This window comes from Rhineura floridana, chromosome 12 (assembly GCF_030035675.1).
Source record: "Rhineura floridana isolate rRhiFlo1 chromosome 12, rRhiFlo1.hap2, whole genome shotgun sequence".
NCBI lineage: Eukaryota > Metazoa > Chordata > Lepidosauria > Squamata > Rhineuridae > Rhineura > Rhineura floridana.
This window is the reverse complement of record NC_084491.1, coordinates 5088822-5109294: the sequence shown is the minus strand read 5'-3', so window position 1 is coordinate 5109294 and position 20473 is coordinate 5088822. Positions and strand designations below refer to the sequence as shown.

The 20473-nt window shown below is 44.6% G+C and overlaps 1 protein-coding gene across 1 annotated transcript; it reads right to left on the bottom strand.

The window, feature by feature from the left end:
- Positions 1 to 82: 82 nt before the first annotated feature.
- Positions 83 to 16305, bottom strand: LOC133368507 (aldo-keto reductase family 1 member B1-like). Its single transcript, XM_061592795.1, has 8 exons — positions 16127 to 16305; positions 15485 to 15652; positions 14145 to 14261; positions 12439 to 12516; positions 9751 to 9867; positions 4205 to 4292; positions 1439 to 1527; positions 83 to 567 (listed from the first exon to the last, which is right to left on the bottom strand). The coding sequence occupies exons 1-6, from the start codon at positions 16157 to 16159 to the stop codon at positions 4281 to 4283; spliced, it is 525 nt and encodes a 174-aa protein (XP_061448779.1). The 5' UTR covers positions 16160 to 16305; the 3' UTR covers positions 83 to 567; positions 1439 to 1527; positions 4205 to 4280.
- Between the last annotated feature and the right edge of the window lie 4168 nt (positions 16306 to 20473).

Sequence of the window (20473 nt, the reverse complement as noted above, 5' to 3'; positions counted from 1 at the left end):
CCATCCCAAACACACACACCATTCCAAAATGCAGGTGCTGTAAAAATATACATGTATATTTAATAGCAAGCGTAGCGTGCATATTAAGTCAGGTTTTTAAAATTCAACTTGCCCTTCCTATATGTACATTTATTTTTCTGGGTGTGCCTTGTTCTTGGTTTGACACTTGAGCTCTAAATTAGCTGGACCAAAGTAGGTGCCTCTCCCTGGGGGGATGTTCTGGTCTCAGTGCTGTGAAGGTCTCTGTGGAGGCTGCTGCAAACCATGGAGTCATTCTGTTGGCCTATTCTTTGCCATGCTGGGTGGACAAGTTGCAGTGGCAAGGGTCCTAGGAACTCCCTTCTGCCAAACCTCACTGCAGACAAACCACTGATGCTCATTTATGTCCCATCACACAGGGAGGAAGAGTAGTAGCCTTGGGCTAGCAAAAATAACTCAGTTTGGCTGGATACAAAATGCAAAAGCCAACTCCATTATTTGCATGCCATTAAAACTGGGAGGGGTGAGCAATATTGCTTGCAGAGTCACTGATCCTTGCCGAAAGGGTAGAATTTATGGGTGCCCATCCTATAAGGAAAGACAATACTCCTTAAATCATTAGCAGCGACATAGCATCTTTTACCTAAACATTTTGCTTCTAACACTGGTAGATCCTACAACACATGGCTATTTCCAAACAGAAACATTGGGCAAAACGTATCCCTGCTTACAAAGACTAGTGTCCATGTGAAGATGTTAAAGCAAGTAAGTTGTCTGAAGGGTGACTAGCCTGTGCTCAGGGGTATCCCTAGCGACACAGGAAGGACCTGTGGCACAAAGTGAGGCTTATAGTCCTGTCACCATCACCACTTCCTTCAGGGCTGTGCTGCTACTCACCAGTTCAACAGGCTAAAGTCAAAACCACCTCCAGAATCGAGTGGGGCCCAACAGCAGCGTATTGCCTTAAAAGGACCCAACAATGGTGGTCCTTCATCCTGTGGCTTGCAGGTCGCTTACCAAAAGCCCAAATTTCTGCTCGGCCTTTACGGACTGGGTTGCCCTTAGCATCGCTCATTCTTGAGGCCACTAAACACACGGTGGTGGCTGTGACAAATCTATCAAATGCAGTGGAGAAAAAGGTGCTTCTGTAAACACTGAATGGGTGTGGTGCTAAGGAGCTGTGCCCAGTCTGGCCAACATAATTGTCTGCATCTTATGGCGATTGCCCTGCAGGCAGAAACTGAACTGGAAAGAGCTCAGCAAATTCACTGCTTTACTTGTTTCTCCTATTTGCCTAGATCTGTTCTGGGGGAAATGAAAGGCAGTGTGGGCATTGCACTACTAAGAGAGCAGCGCCTTTGCTGACCAAGTTGCATTCTGTTTTGTGCATTCAGAAGGGCCCAATGTTTTCAGCAGGGCTCCTTCATAGACATTTGCTTTTCCACGTGTGTTGACTCACCCCAAGATGTCCCAGGCAACAGCACGGGCCCCACAGTGGAGGGATGCCAGCTTTTTCATTTCTTCATCAGTCAGGCTGAAATCAAAAACCTACAAAAACCCAAACCTCACACTGAATCAGTTGGCTTGGCATTGTTCAACTAGGCGCAGTTTTTTAAAAAGAAGCTCTCCAAGGGTTGGGTCCTGGATCCATCCAAGATAGCAACTGTAACCACACTTGCTTAGAAGTCAAAGATATGGATTGTTGTGGTTTTTAACCCCTTTCTCCCATTCTTGCTTCAAGCGGCACCACAAAAACTACCTCTTAATCATACCAACCATGTTGGAGGGGGCCACTATCAACACATGCCGTAAAACTTGAGAACTCAATGTTTGGCCTTTAATCTGGCTGAGGTTAAGTCGGCCAGCTCACTCCATCCTTTTGTTAAAGGTCTGGGCTATTTTAAGTGGATATTCTTTAACTGTGATCTTAGTCTTTGTGGGTAATAGCCAACTAAGTTTGACTTGGAGTAGATCCACTGAAATTAAGTTAGTCAAGTTCACTCATTTCAGTGGGTCTACACAGAGTAAAAGGTAGTTGGCTATCACCATGTCTGTTTCAAGCTATGTCTTATGCTGTATTTTCAGATTTTATTTTCATGTATACATTTAAAATAGATTGTGGTATACTCTCAGTGCTTGTAGTTCAGTGGAATAATATTTAAATAATCAAGTACAAACTAACACTTTTGAAAAGGAATAGTTTCTGGGCTTACACATTAACAGCAATATCACACTCTTCATCCTAAACTTCGGGCTTTTTAAGTGGAGAGGTCCACCCTTCAGTCCACAGGATCTTAAGAATGTAAAGGTATTAGCAAAAATATTTTGAAGTCTACTTTACTTTTGAATTCTCAATGATGTGAGCAGGCGTTTGGCTCTTTGGTATAGTAGCTATGCCAGTCTGAATGTTGAAGTGGATTAGAACCTGTAGAGATATTAGCAATGACTGGGGACTGGTCCTTGTGTGGATGCTCCATGCTCTTGCAATGATAACATGGAGCTTGTAACGCATCATGTTGAGGAGGGGGTGGGGCAGCACCTTTACAGATTTGTGCATCTGTCTCTTTCAAGAGTCAGGAACACATTTAACTTGCCTGGAACCAGCTGCCCCCATTCAGGGGGACTGTCCATCCCGACTGTGAACACTGCAGGCACCACAACAGCCTTGCAAATAGCTGTGCTGTGCATTTTCTATAAGCACTTAACAGGTGTATTTTTAAATAGAAAAATGGGATAGAAATAATTTGTAATAAGAATATTTATTTCTATCCCATTTTTCTGTTTAAAAATACACCTGTTTACTTTTAGAAAATGCATCTTTTGCATCTCCTGTATGCAAAGCAGATGTTCTATTGCTGAAGACAGCTGCTGCTTCTATTCATGTGCTGCAAACAATATACATGGATATATTCAGGTAGGCTACATGAATATATCCGTGTATATTGTTTGCAGCACAGGAAAAGCAACAGCAACTGTCTTCAGCACTAGAACATTTAGGGAAGATGCTGCCCTGGGATCCTACTGGGAGGAAGGGAAGGATAAAAATCAAACAAATAATAAACAGCTGCTTTGCTTACAGAAGATCCCAGGTTCAATTCCTGGCATCTCCTGGGCAGGCTGGCAGAGACCCCTGCCTAAAACCCTGAAGAGCTGCTGCCAGAAAGTGTTGCCAATACTGACCTAGATGAACCAATGGTCTGCCTCCACATAAGGCAGCTTCCTACGTCAATTAAGATTACTACCCCCAAGCAAGCAGCAAATATGAAGTGCTAGTTAATCCATCTTCCTTGTAAGAATCTACAACTCTCTTCCTAGTTTAGGGCTACAGTAATAAGTCGGCTGTGGCAGTAGCAGCTTAGGAATACATGGAGCTGGTTTATACAAGGTCAGATGACTGACATAGTCCATTGTCTAATTTGGCAGCAGTTCTCCAAGATCTTTCCAATTCTGTCATTGGATCTTTTTAACTGGGACCTTCTGCATGCAACTCTATGGTCCTCCTCCGTCCTTAGACCAGCAACAAAGAGCTCTCCTAATCAGGGTACCAAATGCAGAGAGCCAAGGCACAAAGAGGTGGCTTAGGAAATGCCCTTCTGGAGAGTCACCAAAACCTGAGCCTAACTATCTTCCTGAAGCATTTGTTATAGCTTTTTCTTATGAAGCCATTCAGGAAGAGACCACTTAAAGGTTTTGGGGGTCCTTTTTGTTGTTTTTTAAACTGATTTTACTGGATAGTTTATGTTAGAAATAAGAAATTCACATGAAGCCCTAGAAGTCCTCAAGAAAAAATGTACATGCAAGAATCACTCACCCTAATAAGTCAAATATTATTTTGTACAATCAGTCCTAAGCTGAAAGAATGCAAGAATGTTTGAATGGAAGTTAGCTCAGCCATCAATAACTTTCAGCAGTTTAAGTGTAAACAGGATTTTGCCTTTGAGAAACCAAGAGGTGAACTACCTTCCTTGGAAATTACAAATTAACAAGGTATGAATTGCATAGTCAGGGCAGTGGCCAGTCTTCCATAAGGGAAAACAGCATCCAGTTAAGATCAGAGACCCCTTTAATCATGATGGCAACTTGCCTGGCATGTAACTTTGGACAGAGGAACCAGAGGCATGAAAATTAATTTAAATTTCACACTTGAATGAAAGGGTATGTGAGAAGGAGTGCCACAGGCAGAGTCTTCCTCCCCTCTGCATGCACACACACAAAGTTATCCTACCTGTGCCGGGGATTTTCCATGCTTCTTAGCAATATCCTTCACCACTGGGTCCTCCATGCCATTTTTAGGATCTAGTTTACCTGGAGGGCTAAAGGAAAAACATGAAGAGGATTTCAAACCAAGACATCTATCTATCTATCTATCTATCTATCTATCTATCTATCTATCTATCTATCTATCTATCATGGACAAGAGTGATAAGCCTATGGATTAAACAACCAAAGTGTTAATTAATCTGGGGTTATATCTGCAAGAACAAGTCTTAATTGATGGGGCTGAATTTTAGGCTACTTTGCTTACAGTGAATTACTGTAATAAGGAATTCAAGAGAAAACAAGGCTTGTTAAGGGCCTAACAAATGAATGGCAGTTTTTGTTCAGCAAAGCCTAAGTCACCTTCCCTTCAGTCCCTCAAGACAGATAATAAGGATATGTATTTAAATCATCTGCCTTTCAACCTAGTTAATCAACTAAAAGCACCTTTAATGTGTAAGGGATACAAGACACAGACAGCTGGTGGATGTGCCTTGTACCGGCCCCTCCTCTAGCCAGAGGTATTGCTGTTGTCTTATTAACCAGTCCTTGGGCCTGCAGGTACTGCTACTTGACGCCAGGTCGGTTTCAGATAAGATCTCCTTCATCCACGATATGATTACGAATGAAGAGGCGGACCTGGTATTACTGAGACCTGGGGAGGTGAATGGAGTTGGGTCGGCCTCACCCAGTTGTGTCTCCCTATATTTTTCTACCAACCTAGACCCTGCATATGACATTGGCGACCCTTCTTCATGTGCCCCCTCCAAAGGAGGTGCACAGAGTGGCAACATGAGAACAGGCCTTCTCAGCGGTGGCCCCGTTTGTGGAACACTCTCCCAAGGGAGGTATGCCTGGCGCAGAGCTTGGAAAAGTTACTTTTTTGAACTACAACTTCCATCAGCCCAATCCAGTGGCCACGCTGACTGGTGCTGATGGGAGTTGTAATTCAAAAAAGTACTTTTCCAAGCTCTGGTCTGGCGCTATCATTATCCATCTTCAGGCCCCAGGCAAAAGTATTTCTCTTCTCCCAGGCATTTGGTTCTTAACTCTGGAAGTCTCTTTGAGGGCTTCTGTTGTGTAGCCTTCCTAAGAAGCATTGCTCCCCCACCTTAGATAAACTTTAGGTTTGTGCAGTTAAAGCGTTCTGTGGCCCTACCACAACACATCCACTTTAACCATCATCCTGATTCTTGGGGTCAATTCCTCTCCCGGGCACACTTCACATTCTGCAATTTACACATAAGTAGACCTATAGGGCAGTCCTAGGACACTATCACAAACTGTCAGCCTTACAATATCCCCAAATTTCAGTCAGTTACCACTTACCATTTTTCTTTTGGAAACAAAACCCACCTGGGGTCAAAATATACCCCAGAAATTAATTGAATTTAGCCATTGGGGTCCATTTTAACCCCAGCCAATGTCAAAAAAGACCCCATTGTTTTTTCATAGAAATAAAGGTCACAGATAAGTAACCAAAGTGCAAGGACCCTTCCACCTTTGCCAGGGCAAAGAAGTTTGCACTCACATGACAAAGGGCCTATTCACATACTGTGAGATCAATGCTACTTGCATCCCCTTTTAATATGCATGGTTCACATCATATTGCAAGTAAAGAGAAGCTAGGATGCCATTTTCCCCTTTAAATCCAATCTGGGGATAATGCGAAAAGTGAAGGAAAAACCGTCTCCACTTTGCAGCATTACTCCATGTAGGCACTTTGCTTCAACGTTTTTTGCTGGGTGGATCCTCGCTTTCAGATACTCCCCTTTCTCCACCCACTAAACTCTCCATGAATTCCATTTTGTTTCCGGCATTGGAATTTGCTACAGCCTTCCTTCCTCCCCAATCAGTTTCATGTGAATTGTGTGCACGCACACACACACATACACACACATACACACCAGGCTCTGGGCTTCAGCTGGGACTGCAACTGATAAGAAGAAACAATGAAAGAAAACTATCTCACCCACCCTCCAATCAGTATTGTGTCAATTGCACCCTAAAGCTGTCCAGCTTCAGCAGGGAAAGGCGTGCAATTGACAAGAAACACTGACAAAAAACACCTTCCCCTTCTCCATTAGCAATAGCAATACAGGGGAGGGAGTAAACATGTAAATTTGGGGGTGGGGGCATGAAACAGCGCCACCAATCCTTCCCAGAGGAACACCAACTAGTGTGAATGAAAAACAATGGATTTGAAGGTAGGAAGTGTGAACCTTGCAAGTGGCAAAAGCGGTGTCTTATTGCAGCTCCCCTGTGAATGAGCCCAAAGTCACATGACAAAGCAGTAAGCAAACTTGCAAACACATTTCCAAGGTCCCATTGTTGCAGCAGGACACAGCTTTGGCTCTTGGAACAAGAAAACATGGTTCCTACAAGCAAAATAAGTTTGTTTTACAATTGGAGGGAATGATAAACGCCTTCCTTTGCCCAACCTCCCTTCTTGCCCAATGTTTTAGGAAAAGTGGGGTCCCCCCCATTTTTATGCCAAGCTGGCTGGTCATACGAAGCAGGTGGCAGGCAGACAGTCTGGCTGCATTCCAAGTAGGGTGTTTTCCCCCTTTTGCCAATGTAGATCGGTATACCGGAGGAAGAAATGGAAGGACCTGGAGGACATCTCCAGAAACAGCCCACCACAGAACAAGCAGAGCCAACAGTTTTCTTGCAGGTTTGTTAATGGGGTCAGAAAATACCCCACAATACCATCAATGTTAGTTTTCTGTTGTAACAAATTAAAGTTGTTTCTAAACAGTTTACAGTGTTTTCATGGCATTTAAATTTTTTCTTACTTTAAAACATATTTTTGTTGTTTGTAATTGAAAATAAAAACCATTTGTTTAACAGATCAGAAATTTTGTTGTTTATTCAATATGCACAGGGAAAGGGCAGGCGTTTACTGCTCAGAAAAAATTCTACCGCCACTAAATAAGTGTTTTCTGCATCTGGGTGTTTGGGTATTGTCAAGCACACTTGTGTTGACACCCCCAAAAATGGTTTCTAGGGATAAAAAATAATCGCATCTGAGGTTAAAATATTCCCCCAAAAAACATTATTGTGACTTTTTTTCCTGAATCAGGATGAAGATTAAAAAAAGAATTGGACTTTGTGCAGTTTGGAAAGTGATGGGGAAATGCATTGAAAAGTGTGGGGTAACCACTAGGAAGAGGAATAAACACTCTGCAAGCAACCTGGGATGCATGCTCATTGTCATATAATGTCTCCCCTAAAATAAAATCAGAACAAATGCTCATTAAAGACCAGATATAGTTTAACCTCTGCGTAAGCTTCGTGCAAGCAATCCAGGTGAATGCTCAGTAAAGAGATAATGTGGAAGGGTCCACTCTGACAGCGTTGCTCACAGTAGCCCTGTGCTGTGAGTCCTGATCCCAACCCTTGACCTGTTGCTCCCAGTTTTCCATGCAGTTTCTACTTGGGGTGGACTCAGTCCTGGTTACCCCATGACACAGGCAGCCACAGGTACCCAGGATCCTCAGGAAATGTGGCTGTCAGGTCTAGCAGTAGCAGTACACTGGTAGCCACCACAAGCAGCAGTTGCAGGAGCAATAACAACACAAAGGGGAGAGGCAGATGCTTCTCCAAGGACCGGCTGGACTGCAAGAGGAACCATAGAAGAGACGGAAGATTCCAGAGCAGAATCAGGGTCCCTCAAAGTATAAAAGGCAGAGTCTTACAAGGGGCACTTCGGAGATGTCAAGGGGCTGTATCCTGTGAAGGCTACCCCTATGGCCTTGGCGAAGGCTATCAGCTGGCACTGGGTCTGGTATATGTGCCGCTCCACTTGTGGAGGAAAGAGACAAGTGTAGATGATGCTGAGAGCCATTGGCACAAGGAACTGTCTCTTTCAAAGCCCTGATGATGTTGGGATTAGGCAAACCCCCAAAGGCCTGAAAACCTCCTGATAAAGAGGCAGGGGCTGGAGGAAGGTAGGACAGGCAAGTTGCAGAGTGAATCCACTCTAGGGAGCTAATAATTCACTACATGAGAAGAGCTCAATAAGCACAGCTGATTAAAGTTTCCACTCCTGGGAGTGGGGTGCGGGTGGAAAACCTCCCTAGCTGCTGCTATCCAATGTAACCAATTTTTCTCCTTCCTTAAAGCAGTCTTTAGTAATGGCTAAACTTGCTTTACAATGTTGGCCCAGAACCAACGAGAAACTGCAAGGGATGCCACTCTGTCTGGCCAGCTGCTCTGACCAAGCCTCCAGGCTAGGCATGGGGGAGAAATTCCGTTCAGCCAGCCTAATTTGCAATCCCCAAAGTACACGAACCCAAACACGTCTGCCCTTTGGAATTGGCACTTCTCTGAATTTTGCAGAGTGGCTCCCCAAACAAACATGTGCACAAAAATGCATTTATTAGAGGAAAGTGTGCATGAAAATTCATACATTTGTGAAAGTAACATACAAATTCACATCATACATGGGGAAATTGCTTAGAAAAATCTGTAAATCATGTGGAAATTACATTAAAATGTGTGTGTGAGGAGAAATGTGCACTAAAATGCTGAAGAATTTTCATGAGAACTTTAAAAAATAATAATAATGATGTGGAAATGTGGAGGACTGAACTTAAGATGGGAAAATGAGGGACGGAGAGAAGCCAAAACAACTGTCAGATGCGTCCATCCCAACTCAAGGCAAGCTAATATTTGGCTTTTTCTCTTATCATCTTGAAAACATGCTCAATAATTCCATACCAAAAATAAAATATTTGCATACTTTCCTGTTACTTTGGTTAATATATTGCCTGGTTTTTGATGCCCATTTTTGGCCTTTGGGGAGGCTGCAGCCAGAGCAGGTGCCCCCCCCCCAAGTTACACTACAGGTTTTTGTGCTCCTGAGAGGGACCTGGTGGAGTTCTGCTGGAACAGGATGCTGGGCAAGAGGGCACCTTGCTTGGAATCAGCAGCAGGGCACTACTACAACTAGGGTTGCCAGGTTCAGGGCCTGAGACTGATCCTGTATCTTTAGGAGAAGAGAAAGTCAGCCAAGTGCAGGTGTTCTTGCAACCCTGTAATGGGAAAAACCACAAGGTGGAATTCTGCACAACTTTTAAAAATATAGAAGACCTCTTGGAGGCTGGGCGTGGCAACCAAGAGGTCTTCTGTATCTTTAAAAGTTGTGCAGGGGGAAGGGAGAATTCCACCTTGTGGTTTTTCCCATTATAGGGTTGAAAGAACACCTGCACTTGGCTGACTTTCTCTTCTCCTAAAGACACAGGATCAGGATCAGGCCCTGAACCTGGCAATCCTAACTACAACCACTACTACTACTGCTGCTACCACCACCAACTCCTCCTCCTCCTCCTCTGCACTTATATGCACTCAGACAGGGAACCAGTGCTGGAAGACAGGCCCCCAAATGCATCTCTGAATAAGTGGGAATTTGAATCCATGGCCAAGGCTGTCCATTGTTGCCACCAGCCCCCTCCTATTAGCAACAAATGTACGCTTCCAAATGGGAGAAGGAGAGGAAAACCTAAATAATACCTGGAGGACATCTGGCTTAATTCTTGCTGTGGAGAGCAGCCTCTCCAGCTGACTCTGGTTGAAGTTGGCCACCCCAATACTCTTCACCAGGCCTTCATCCACCAGCTTCTCCATTGCCTGCAAGGAAAGGAAAGGCTGAAAGCTAAGAGCACTTGGCTGGCCTGAGGTGCTCACCAAAGAACACTCACAGTGCCCTGAGAAGCTGGGAGCTGGGTTTGGAAGGCCCTTGGGCAGGGCAACTCCTGTGGGCCTGGTCCGTCAACGAGTCCATCTTCCTTGCTGCAGGTGGCTCTTGCCAGTGGGCCCCCTGTTGGCATCTGGGCCCTCAACACATGCCAGATGCCCAACCATGCATCCCCTTGGTTGAAAGGGCTGCAGACATACATTCAACCTTGCAGTGCAGGATGCCAAGATTTGTGAAGCACCAACATGTTTGCTACAGGTCCCCGGCTGTGGTCTGAAGGCACACGAGGCCAGCGCCCTGCTGAAGCTAAGCAGGGTCAGGTCTGGTCAGTGCCTGGATGGGAGACCTCCTGGGAACCATATGTAAGCCGCCTTGGGTTTCAATCATGAAAAGAAAGGCGGGGTATACATGTAATAAATATAATAAATAATAAAATACTGTCACCACTCTGCAATTGCAGCCAATGTGGTGTGATTCTGCATAAACACAGAAAATGGGCGGAATGATGTGTGATGGAGGGGCAGAAATCAGCTCCCTGAGAATCTGTAAACTGTTCGTGGAAGCAGATTCCCCATATGAGCATACGTTTGCATTTGGGCAGTGCTAAAACATACACTAAGATTACTTGATTACATGTACAAGAGGTGTGTGGTGATCCTTTGGCCTTCCAGATGTTGCTGAACTACAACTCCCAGCAGCCCCAGCAAGGATGGCCAATGGCCAGGGGTGGTGGGAGTTGTAGTTCAGCAACATCTGGAGGGCCAAAGGATCCCCATAAGCTACATGCTGGTGCCGGCAACTCAGGCTCTCCTGTATTGCTCTTACTGTTCCTCCAGCAGCTTGGCATAACATCCAGACCAGTTCTTGTGCTTTGTTTCTCTCCAAACAAACACAATCTGGTCAAGGTTTGTTCTTGGCTTACTGACTGTGGTTTGTTTGGGAGAAAGAAACCAGGGGTGCTGGTTCGGATGCTATGCTAAGCCTGCTGCTCTGTGCTTTGCTTCCCTGCTAGAGGGCGGAAGAAAGTGTGAAAGCTTTGAGTACAGATGAATGTGCTTAACTATGGTTTATATATGGCTTAGCATTGCATTTGAACATGACCCTGAAGTGTGGATTAATGATGAACCAGTGACTACTTTTACAAGCAGGAAAAGAAAGTAAGATGAAGCATTTTTTTCTAGCCCCAGAAGTAGCTGCTGTGATCTTCTGTGCCTCTCTGCGTCAGCCTAAGGGCCCTCCAAATGACCTATTTATTGAGTATTCATCCTGATTTGCTTGCACAAAGCTTACGCAGAGACGTTAGATTATACTCGGTCTTTATTGAGCACTTGTTCTGATTTGTTTATGAGGTGGTTACACGACATTTAAGATTCACCCTGATTTATTTGTGGTGTGTTTTCACATCTTCCCATTAGTTGTTAGTTCATCCCACACCCTTTTCCCATTGCTTTTCAAACTGCAAAAAAATTATTTCTTTTTAAAAGTGGATTTGTTGTGCTAGGGCAACAGAGTGCTTTAATCCACTTTAATTGCATAAATGTACACTTCCTGGTATGTACTTGAATTTCACCGGCAAATACTGACAGTTGGGCTGCAGGCCCTATTATATATGGGAAAAGAAAGGGGGAATCTTTCAGAAGTGTACATCAGCACCACCTCTCAGAATGTCAGTGGCTCAAAGGCAGAGCTGCTCACAGACCCTCCCCCATGACCAGCAGAAGCAAAATAAATTGTGCAAATTTGCTTCATTTGGATAATCCAATTGCAGAACTCACCTTTTCTTGAGACAGAAACACTCAGTCACTTCCAGCACAAACATGGAGGTGGTGACCACACAAGAGCCTTTTCTTTACTGGCACATGCAGACATCTCTACCGTGGCAGTTGCATTTGCCAGGCGAACAGCAGCCAGAGTGGCATTTGCGGTGGCAACACTCTAGAGCCGTCTTCACCAACATGGTGCCTTTCAGATGTTTTGAACTACAACTCCCACTGGACCCTGTAGTCCAAAACATCTGGTGGGCATCAAGTTAGCAAAGGCTGGTTAGAGGCTGTCACAGCAGATGAGCCAGCAGGCAAGGGAACAGGGCATAGGAGGGGCAAAATACCAGGTTGTGTACTAGTCACACAGTGACTAGTAACCGAGCACTCGAAGTGATATCCTGGAAAGACATTGTGCTTTGACGTGGTGTGGGTGGACATGGAAGTACAGCAGTGTGCTGCGGGTCTGCAATGCACACATGCAGCTCATCACTTGATACTGTGGTCATCAAGAGATGAACATACATGTGTGAACTAGCCCCTAGGGCAGAAAGGTAACTCACAGTGCAGTGCTAATCATGACTACTCAGAGGTGAGTCCCACTGAATTTAGTGGGGCTTATGCTAAAGTAAGTGGGGTTAGGATTGCAGTCTGAAAGTTAGGAGACAAAAAAGAGGAGCAATTGAAAGGGGCTGGTTTCTTCTGTGGCATCTTGTATCATGTGGCATGATGGCCACCTCTTACCTTCCATGTGTCCACGTAATCAACGTCAGACTGCAGAGCCTTCCCATCCTTCTGGGGCATGAGGACATCCTTGACATTCTACAAGAGAGGGAGAGAGAGAGACTCTATTTGCCATCAGGAGACGGCTGTTCCACTGGCCTTGCCCCATCCTCCAGCCCTAGGAGCCTTCAGAATGGAGCTGGTTCCAGAAGAACTTTGGGGTGTTCAGGGGGAGACGGGAAGGGCATTTCTAAGCAATAAGGCCCTCAGCTTCAAGGCTGCTTCCGGATGTGAAACCATTGGATATTGTTGTGACTTGACTGACTGGTGATAAATTTATGTTGCAGTGATATTATTTATTATTTTCATTACTATCATGGTTATTTGTGTTACTGTTGTGTTACCTTCTGTGCAACGGTATTAAAACAGTTTCCTATTTATGTGAACTGCTTTGAACACAGTATTTGTGGAAAATCCAGTATATAAATAACTTGACTACTATGACCATGAAGGGCATGGTGGGACCATTTTGCTGTCTCCAGCTAGCGCCTGTTTCTCTACCAATGAGCCTGGGGCACAAATGAATTCTCCTGCTTGAGAAGTACTGAAATGAATGGGATGGCAGCCATGCTCTTGCACAGACGCCACTGTTCATTTCAGTGAGGCTTCTGCCTCTCAACGGATTGGGGCCGATGATCTGCCTGCCTCTTACTTTCTTGTCCCTAACAGCTGGTGGCACCACCTGACTTTGCATCAAGAAAGTCCCACCTTCCTGTATCCAGACATCCCGTCCTGAACATCACAGCAGCAGACCAAGGGCAGCATTTATTTTAAACTGCAAGGCTCAGCCCTACTGAAATATATGAAGTACGACAAATAGATGAAAATGCCCCTGAGCATGTACAGAGTGCATTTCCCTAACTTTGTGGTAACCACTGAGAATCCCGTCCCCCCCCCCCCACACACACACAATGAAAGACTGCCGGGAGGGGCTTCCAGCTTAGAAAATGGCATATAATAATACCGCAGTGAACGAAGTACATCTGTTCCTGAACAATAACAGAAACTTTGGTACCAGAGGTAGGAATAGCATGGAAAGAATAGGGATAGGTTCCTACACCACAAAAAAGAAGAGCAGGTCAAAGTATTTCAGCAAATTTTTTTATTCAAAACTAACAACAAGCGTCTCTGAAATGAAACAGCCAGGCCAGGTCAGCCTTGCATACAGACCACTTGAAGGCTTCTTCCAAAATGCATCCAGGGATGCCTACCTTGCCTTTTTTCTTTTATCATGTAGCACCCTGCTTGAGCAAGCCAAAGCTTTGAGCACATTTCCCCTCTCGGTACACTTGAGCAGGAGGCAAGCGGCAGCCACCACCACCACCCTGTGCTTGGTTTCTCTCTCTCTCTGCCACCCTCCCCTACACTCGAGCAGACACGTCTGCAGTAAACAGTGCTTCCAGAGCACCCAAAGCACTCTTTACTGCGGAGGCGCCTGCACCACCTGGCAAGGAACACCATTCCAGCCATGCATGAGAGAGCTGCCTGCAGCAGCAGCAGCAGCAATCCAGTTGCCAAGGTGCCATTCTATGTCAGAGTGTGCCGCCCCCAAAGCCCCCTGCACCCAAAAAAGACTTTGTTAAAAGAAGCTTCTTTCCTGGAAGATTTGTTAACGGAGGCATTACTGTATTCAGAGAGACTTTTCTGGAAGGGGAAATCCATTTTACCTCAAGACCCATTGGAGAGTGCATCAGGTACAGATCCAGGTAATCCAGTCGCAGCAGCTTCAGGGATTTCAAGAGAGCTGGCTTCACATCTTCGGGAGCATGGAAGCTATTCCACAGCTGCCAAGGGAGGAGAATTCTAGTGAGGCTGATGAGTTGTACGGAAGAACATCAGAAGAGGCCAATGGCTGGATCAGGGCAAAGGCCCATCAGATACAGTAATAACAATCCTATTTTCCGTATTGGCCAACCAGATGCCCCAATTGGAAGCCCACAAGCAGAGCCTGAGAGCAAAAACTCTCTCTTACGGTTGTTCCTCAGCAACAGGTATCAATCAATCAATCTTTATTTACAGTCAGCTGACCACAAATATAAAACATAATGCTGGGAGTTATAAAAAAAGACTACACAGTAACACAGGGTACAACGAGCAACAAACTGGATTATATAAACAACTCAAGTTATTTAATTACCGTTGACAATCATACAGGGTCTAGTCCGGATGGCCAAGTTCAGGAATTTTGCCACTTGCTCAGTAATTGGCTTATCTGAACCCTCAAGTAAAACAATCAAAAGGGACTCAAAAGAACAGCCTGGAAAAGACTGCACAGTAGGGTATATTAGGTCTTTTCTAGCCCCTTCGTAATAGCTACAATTAAACAGGACGTGTGGAATAGACTCCACCATCATTATCACAGGGGCAACATCTCTTGTTTCTTGGAGTTTTTTTATATCTGCCATCCAAAAGTTTTCAGGGTAGGACATTAAATCGAGCCAAAGAGAATGCCCTCCTATACTTGGGAATAAATAACCAGCTTAGGTAGGGCATCCCGTCTTTGCGAAAAAACCTGACAGACCCAACAACACAAACAGCAACAGGTATTGTGTGACAAGCCAGTTTCCTTAGCCAGAATTTGTGCATATCTATTAGGGCTAACAGTTTGTGCCAATTCAAAATCATTACAAACTTTATTCTTCATACTTTTTTGTGAGAACATCAAAACCAACCGCTTTTATGCCACTATAGAATCTTTTCTTTAAGAACCCAACACGAAGCGAGGAACAACAAAGTACACTTTCATTCATTTGTGACCCTCCAAATGATGGAAGACTTGACCCAAGATGCACATTTTGAAATCCTGTTTCTGAAATTTCATTTTGAATCTCTGAATTAAAACTGCAGACTTTGAATTTTGCATTCAAATCTTATTCCAGAGCCGAGCCATCCACAGAGATCCACATTGTTTCATGACTTGGGGGGGGGGGGTTCTGTTGCTCACCAGCTTGTGGGCCACCTGGACTGATGGAGTGACTCCAGACTGGAAGAGAAATATGCAGCTCACCTTGCTAACAATAAAAAGCTCCTCTCTCTTCACTGCACCTTCCTTCAGCACTTTCTGGAGACCCTCTCCAATTGCCCCCTCATTCTCATATAAATATGTGCAGTTGATGTGCCGGTAGCCATTTTTTATTGCCACTGCAATGGCATTCTGAACAATACCTGGAGGAGACTGACAAGAACAGAAAATCCAAGTTGAAGTGCAGAGATTGTGCTACCTCCAGCTCTTCAGCAATTTCAGAGCACGAACACGCATAGAATGGAAAGAAAAAACTATATTCTGTGGTGCCTGCAAGTGAGGGATGAAGTCAGGGTTTCAGGGCTTGCCACAAGGCATGCGAAGTTGTCATAGAGAAGGGTTTCTTTAGATAACTATTATGATGAAAGAGGCTGTAATCCCATACACATTTACCTGGGAGGAGTAAGTTGCACTGAACTCAATGGGCTTATTTCTGATAAAATGATTAGACATGTTTAGGATTGTGCTGTTTGGTTTGTGGTACAGAAATGCCACAATTTGCCAACACATTCTCCACACACTATAGTATGCAAACAGCACAGAACTGAATTGAAATTATCTATAAACTTCTATATTACATTCCATAATTTCATAATAAAAGAGAAGGTTAACAAAAGAGGCAGTTACCAATTGGTAGCAGATGGAGGTAGTCTTTGGCATAATCAGCTAGCAGTTACTGACATAATTTTCTACCGATATCCACTGACATCTAATCCATCTTTGAAGATTGCAAAATTCTTTTCCACAGGGTTTTCCTTATGTCAAGGAGTTCCATAGCTCAGCTTTCCTCATTTGCTCTGAAGGTATTGTGACTTCAGCAGTTTGCTTACCCAGAAGCCCTAAATGGAGAATGCTTTTTCTTTTATATTTTTGCCTTTCTACCCTCCCACCCACATGCCTCTCAATATATTTTTAACCATTTCCTGTAATTTCTTCTCCAGCTATCCTATCAAAGTCAACATGTGCCTCATCATCCCACCAACCCAACCGCTCGTTTCTTTCCTCCCTCCTCCCTGGTCCTTTTACATTCACATCTTCCTCCTATAACAGCTTTCCTTTCTCAACCCCTCCCTTTCTGTTCATAGTAGTCATTATTATCATTACATATTGAAAATGCGTTACATATTGTTCTTATGCTACAGTATTTGGACTGTTTATGTAAACCGCTTGGAGCACAGACTATTTGTGGGAAATGCAGCATATAACTATATTGACTATCGACTATATTAACCTTTTGCCTCACTTTAATTTCCTTCAAGATCTCCTCCGGCTGTTCCTCCCCCAAAGGAGGGAGGCTTTTCTTCACTTCCCTCTCCATGCCCCCCTCCCCACATCCCCAAACGCCTCCCAGTTACTTGGCATGCAAGGAGTTGCTGGTGCTGGCACTGACCAAAGCGGAAGGCGTTCCAGCAGGCCTGGAGGGCAGGACAGGCAGATGAGTAGCCACTGAGTGGGCTGTGGCACTGGGGCTAGAAAGGGGGGCAAAATTCAATTCAGTTCGCATTTGTAGGTGAACCTACCTAAGTCACACTTTCCAAAACAATGAGTACCAAATCACAACCATCCTTTGAAATTTGCACTTCCCTGAATTGTACAGGGCAGTTCTCCAGCCAAGCAACATGTACAAGAACGCATCTACTAGTGAAAACAGCATACAATTATGCATGCTACAGAGGAAAATTGCTTTGCAAAAATGTGCATATTTGGCAAAATTGCATACAAAATGAATATATTAGGAGAAATTTGCCCTAAAATGCTGCTGAAATTTCATGAAGACTTTTTTTTAAAAAAACTCCAGACTGATGTGGGAATGTGGAGATATGAGAAATGGGGAGAAAGTGAGATGGACAGATTTCCCCATCCCTAGCTACAGTCTACCTGAAAGTAGGCCAAGGCCCACTGGTGGGGCCCACTCCCAACACACTTTTTGAGAAACACCAATTCAAATTTTAAAAATCCCCTTGGCTGTCAACACTGTTCTGGATTTTAAAAAAAAGTATCCTGCAGCTTTCTTGCTGCTAATCTATATAAAGCTATTCACTACGTAACCAGCTTGTCTACACTGGCCAGCAACCATCATCTGACTGGCAGCCTAGAAAATTCTGAAATGAAGAGAGCAGATTTTCACCTAGGTGAGTTGTGTAAAGGGGCAATACAGTGCACAAGATCTTCAATCTGGCCTCACCTACAGATGCAAAGACTTTCTTTCTTTCTTCTTGTTGAACAAAAACTTGGCTCCCAACCCAGCCTCTCAAATTGGCCCCTAGTTTCCATTCACTTCAACAAGTGCTGGGTTAGAGTAACAGCCCAGCAGACTTGAAGAGAGAAGAGAGGAGCTCAATCGTTCACTTAAAACCACTGGCTTGATTTGCTCTGTGGGGCGGAGCGCTTCACCCCCTCAAGTTCTTTGGCAATGCCAGATGCAAAAGAGAGCTCTGGGCCTTGGCACCACTGCCAGCCTCCTTGTCCTGTCCTCGTCTGCCACACTTAGCTTCCCTGCCTTGCTTACAAAAAAAATAAAGAGCCAAACCATGTGTCTCACGCATGTTAACAGTAAAGGCAGCCATGTTGGCCCATAGCACACGCCATACATATATATCAAAAATCCATTATTGGAGGGTAATAGCCAAATTAGGCCTACCAACATGTCTCAAAATAGCATGCAAGCATTCGGCTTCTTCAAAACTCTCCCTTCAGTCTCTCACTTCTCAAAAAATTCACATGCTGGCCCAAGGAGCGCTTGCTCTGGAGCAGACCGCCTAACTGACTCCGCCCTGGGAACAAGTCGCGGAACAAAACCACACCGCCCTCTTCCTGCAGAAAATCCTTCTGTTCTATTTATTCCAGGGGCGGGGGGATGTTAAAAAAAGTGTTTGTTTCATAATTATGAAAATACAAATATACATTACAAAACTGGCACAGGGTTGCAGTGCCGTGGTTTGGTAATGCGGAATGCTTCCCTGTAAGTAGGCAGACCTCCATGGCTGCAGCTGTGATAGCTATAGGGTTTAACAGTGCAGTCCTATACATGTCTACTTGGGAACAGAGCTTGGAAAAGTTACTTTTTTGAACTACAACTCCCATCAGCCCCAGCCAGCATGGCCACTGGAATGGGCTGATGGGAGTTGTAGTTCAAAAAAGTAACTTTTCCAATCTCTGCTTGGGAAGAAGACCCATTGAGTTTAATGGGCATACTCCCAGCCACAGGTAAATGCATATAGGATTGCAACCTTAGTGTAATAACCCCAGACATGAACTGTGGTTAGAAGAGATCTCTGCTGCAAAACCTATCTGGGCTTTCTGTCAGATTAACGGAACATTCTGAGCTTCCTATTGGAAAAGCTGAATATGAACAAGGTCACATCCAGACTATTTTGTGGTTGGGATTCAGTTGCTTACCATCAAATTCAAGTTGCACAATTAAAGTGGATTTGAGCTCTTGTGCAACAAACCCCTTTACACACACATACACGTACATACAAAACCTGTATTTTTTGCAACAAGGTACAGGAAAATGAACTCAAAAGTGTAGATTAACAGCTGCCCGATGTGATGTTGTACCTTCTTGAGCCAGTGGGCATATTTAGGACTTTGGGAAAGTACTGTGGTGCTAGTCACAAAATGGCTGCCATGAAGTGTGTGGTATTCCACAAAACGGCTGCCACATTGGCCCTGCCATCAAGGCACCTGATCAACCACCAACCACACTTGCTCACACTCCTTGCACCTCTTCTCTGTTCAAAATGGTGGGGAGCCGAGGGTGGGTGTTTAATCCAGTGACATGTGGGGTGGACATGTTTATTGCATTGCAAACAGGATCTGAACAGAAAGAGCCAATAGTCTCTCATGCCTTGTGAATTTTTATGAGGATATCTACTGAGACCTTGTGTGGGTACCACAGGAGGTACTGCCGGGCACACTGGCGCTCATGCCTGCCACGGTGGTGACCCCACTGGTTGTATAATCTCCCCACAAACAAATTAGGATGAATGCTTAACAAATGAGTCATCTGAAAGTGATGTAAGAGAGCTGGCTTCTCCCAAAGATCCTCTAATTTGTTCAGAAGGCGCCTTCCAAGCCCCTCTCTCTGAATTACTCGTTCCCTGGGGAGAATAAGGATCAAGCTGTTTTAAGTCAGTTGTATGCAGACGTGTCCTTAGTGGTTTTCTATCAACAAGGGCTCAGACCTGACAGTTGCCACTTCTGTCTGCATAGACACTTTGGCTTTTTTCCACAACCAGCTCTACACTCCACTTAAGTTTGCAGGGTACAGGAGGGTGGGATATATTAGCTGGGAAGCAGAGATCTCTGGCCTCCGTGTCGCTGTAACCTTGGCCTGACAATGCCAAACCGCAAATGCTGCCAGCTTTGTAGAACAAGAAAGCATTGAGTGAGACATGGAGGGCCAACTGGCTCTGTGTTGGTAGCACAGATGCCTGCTATTCAAGAGCGTCTTCTGGGGCTGGTGACGTGGACAGAGGTGTAGCGTGACTTGATGGAGGGCTCATTTCGTAAACAACTAGGAAGGCTGCTCTTCAAATGAAACCTGCTCCAAGAATTTGGGGCGCAGGTTCAAACCAAATAGTATGAGTAAGAACTGTGCTGCCTATTGTTATCTCGTTGACAGTTTATCCCTCACAGGACAGCACAGCTGACCTCAACGTTTGGGCATTTCACTGCAACTGTTTGTGGGAGGACTATACAACAAATACCAACTTTCAGAGATATTTAATTTACAAAGTGTTTTGCAGTTGGAATTGCATTCCCAACAACCCTGCAAGGTAGATTATGACTGCCCAGCTTTGCACATGACACTAGTCAAACTCTGCCCCTTTTTACAGCAAAACCTAGTAGGAGCAGCTCGAGCGTGTTTTTTAAAATTCAGCTTCAAAGAGATTTTGCAACTGATTGGCAGATCAACCTGTTCTCCCTCCAAGTGTGGCTCATGGAAATGCTTTGGGGTAGGCAACTGGT

Coding starts and splice junctions, on each gene's coding strand:
- LOC133368507 (XM_061592795.1), bottom strand. CDS start 16,159: ATGCCAAAGACTACCTCCATCTGCTACCAATTG. Junction 15,653..16,126: donor CCTCCATCTGCTACCAATTG/GTAACTGCCTCT, acceptor TGTTCTTGTCAG/TCTCCTCCAGGTATTGTTCA. Junction 14,262..15,484: donor AGCTTTTTATTGTTAGCAAG/GTGAGCTGCATA, acceptor CTCCCTTGGCAG/CTGTGGAATAGCTTCCATGC.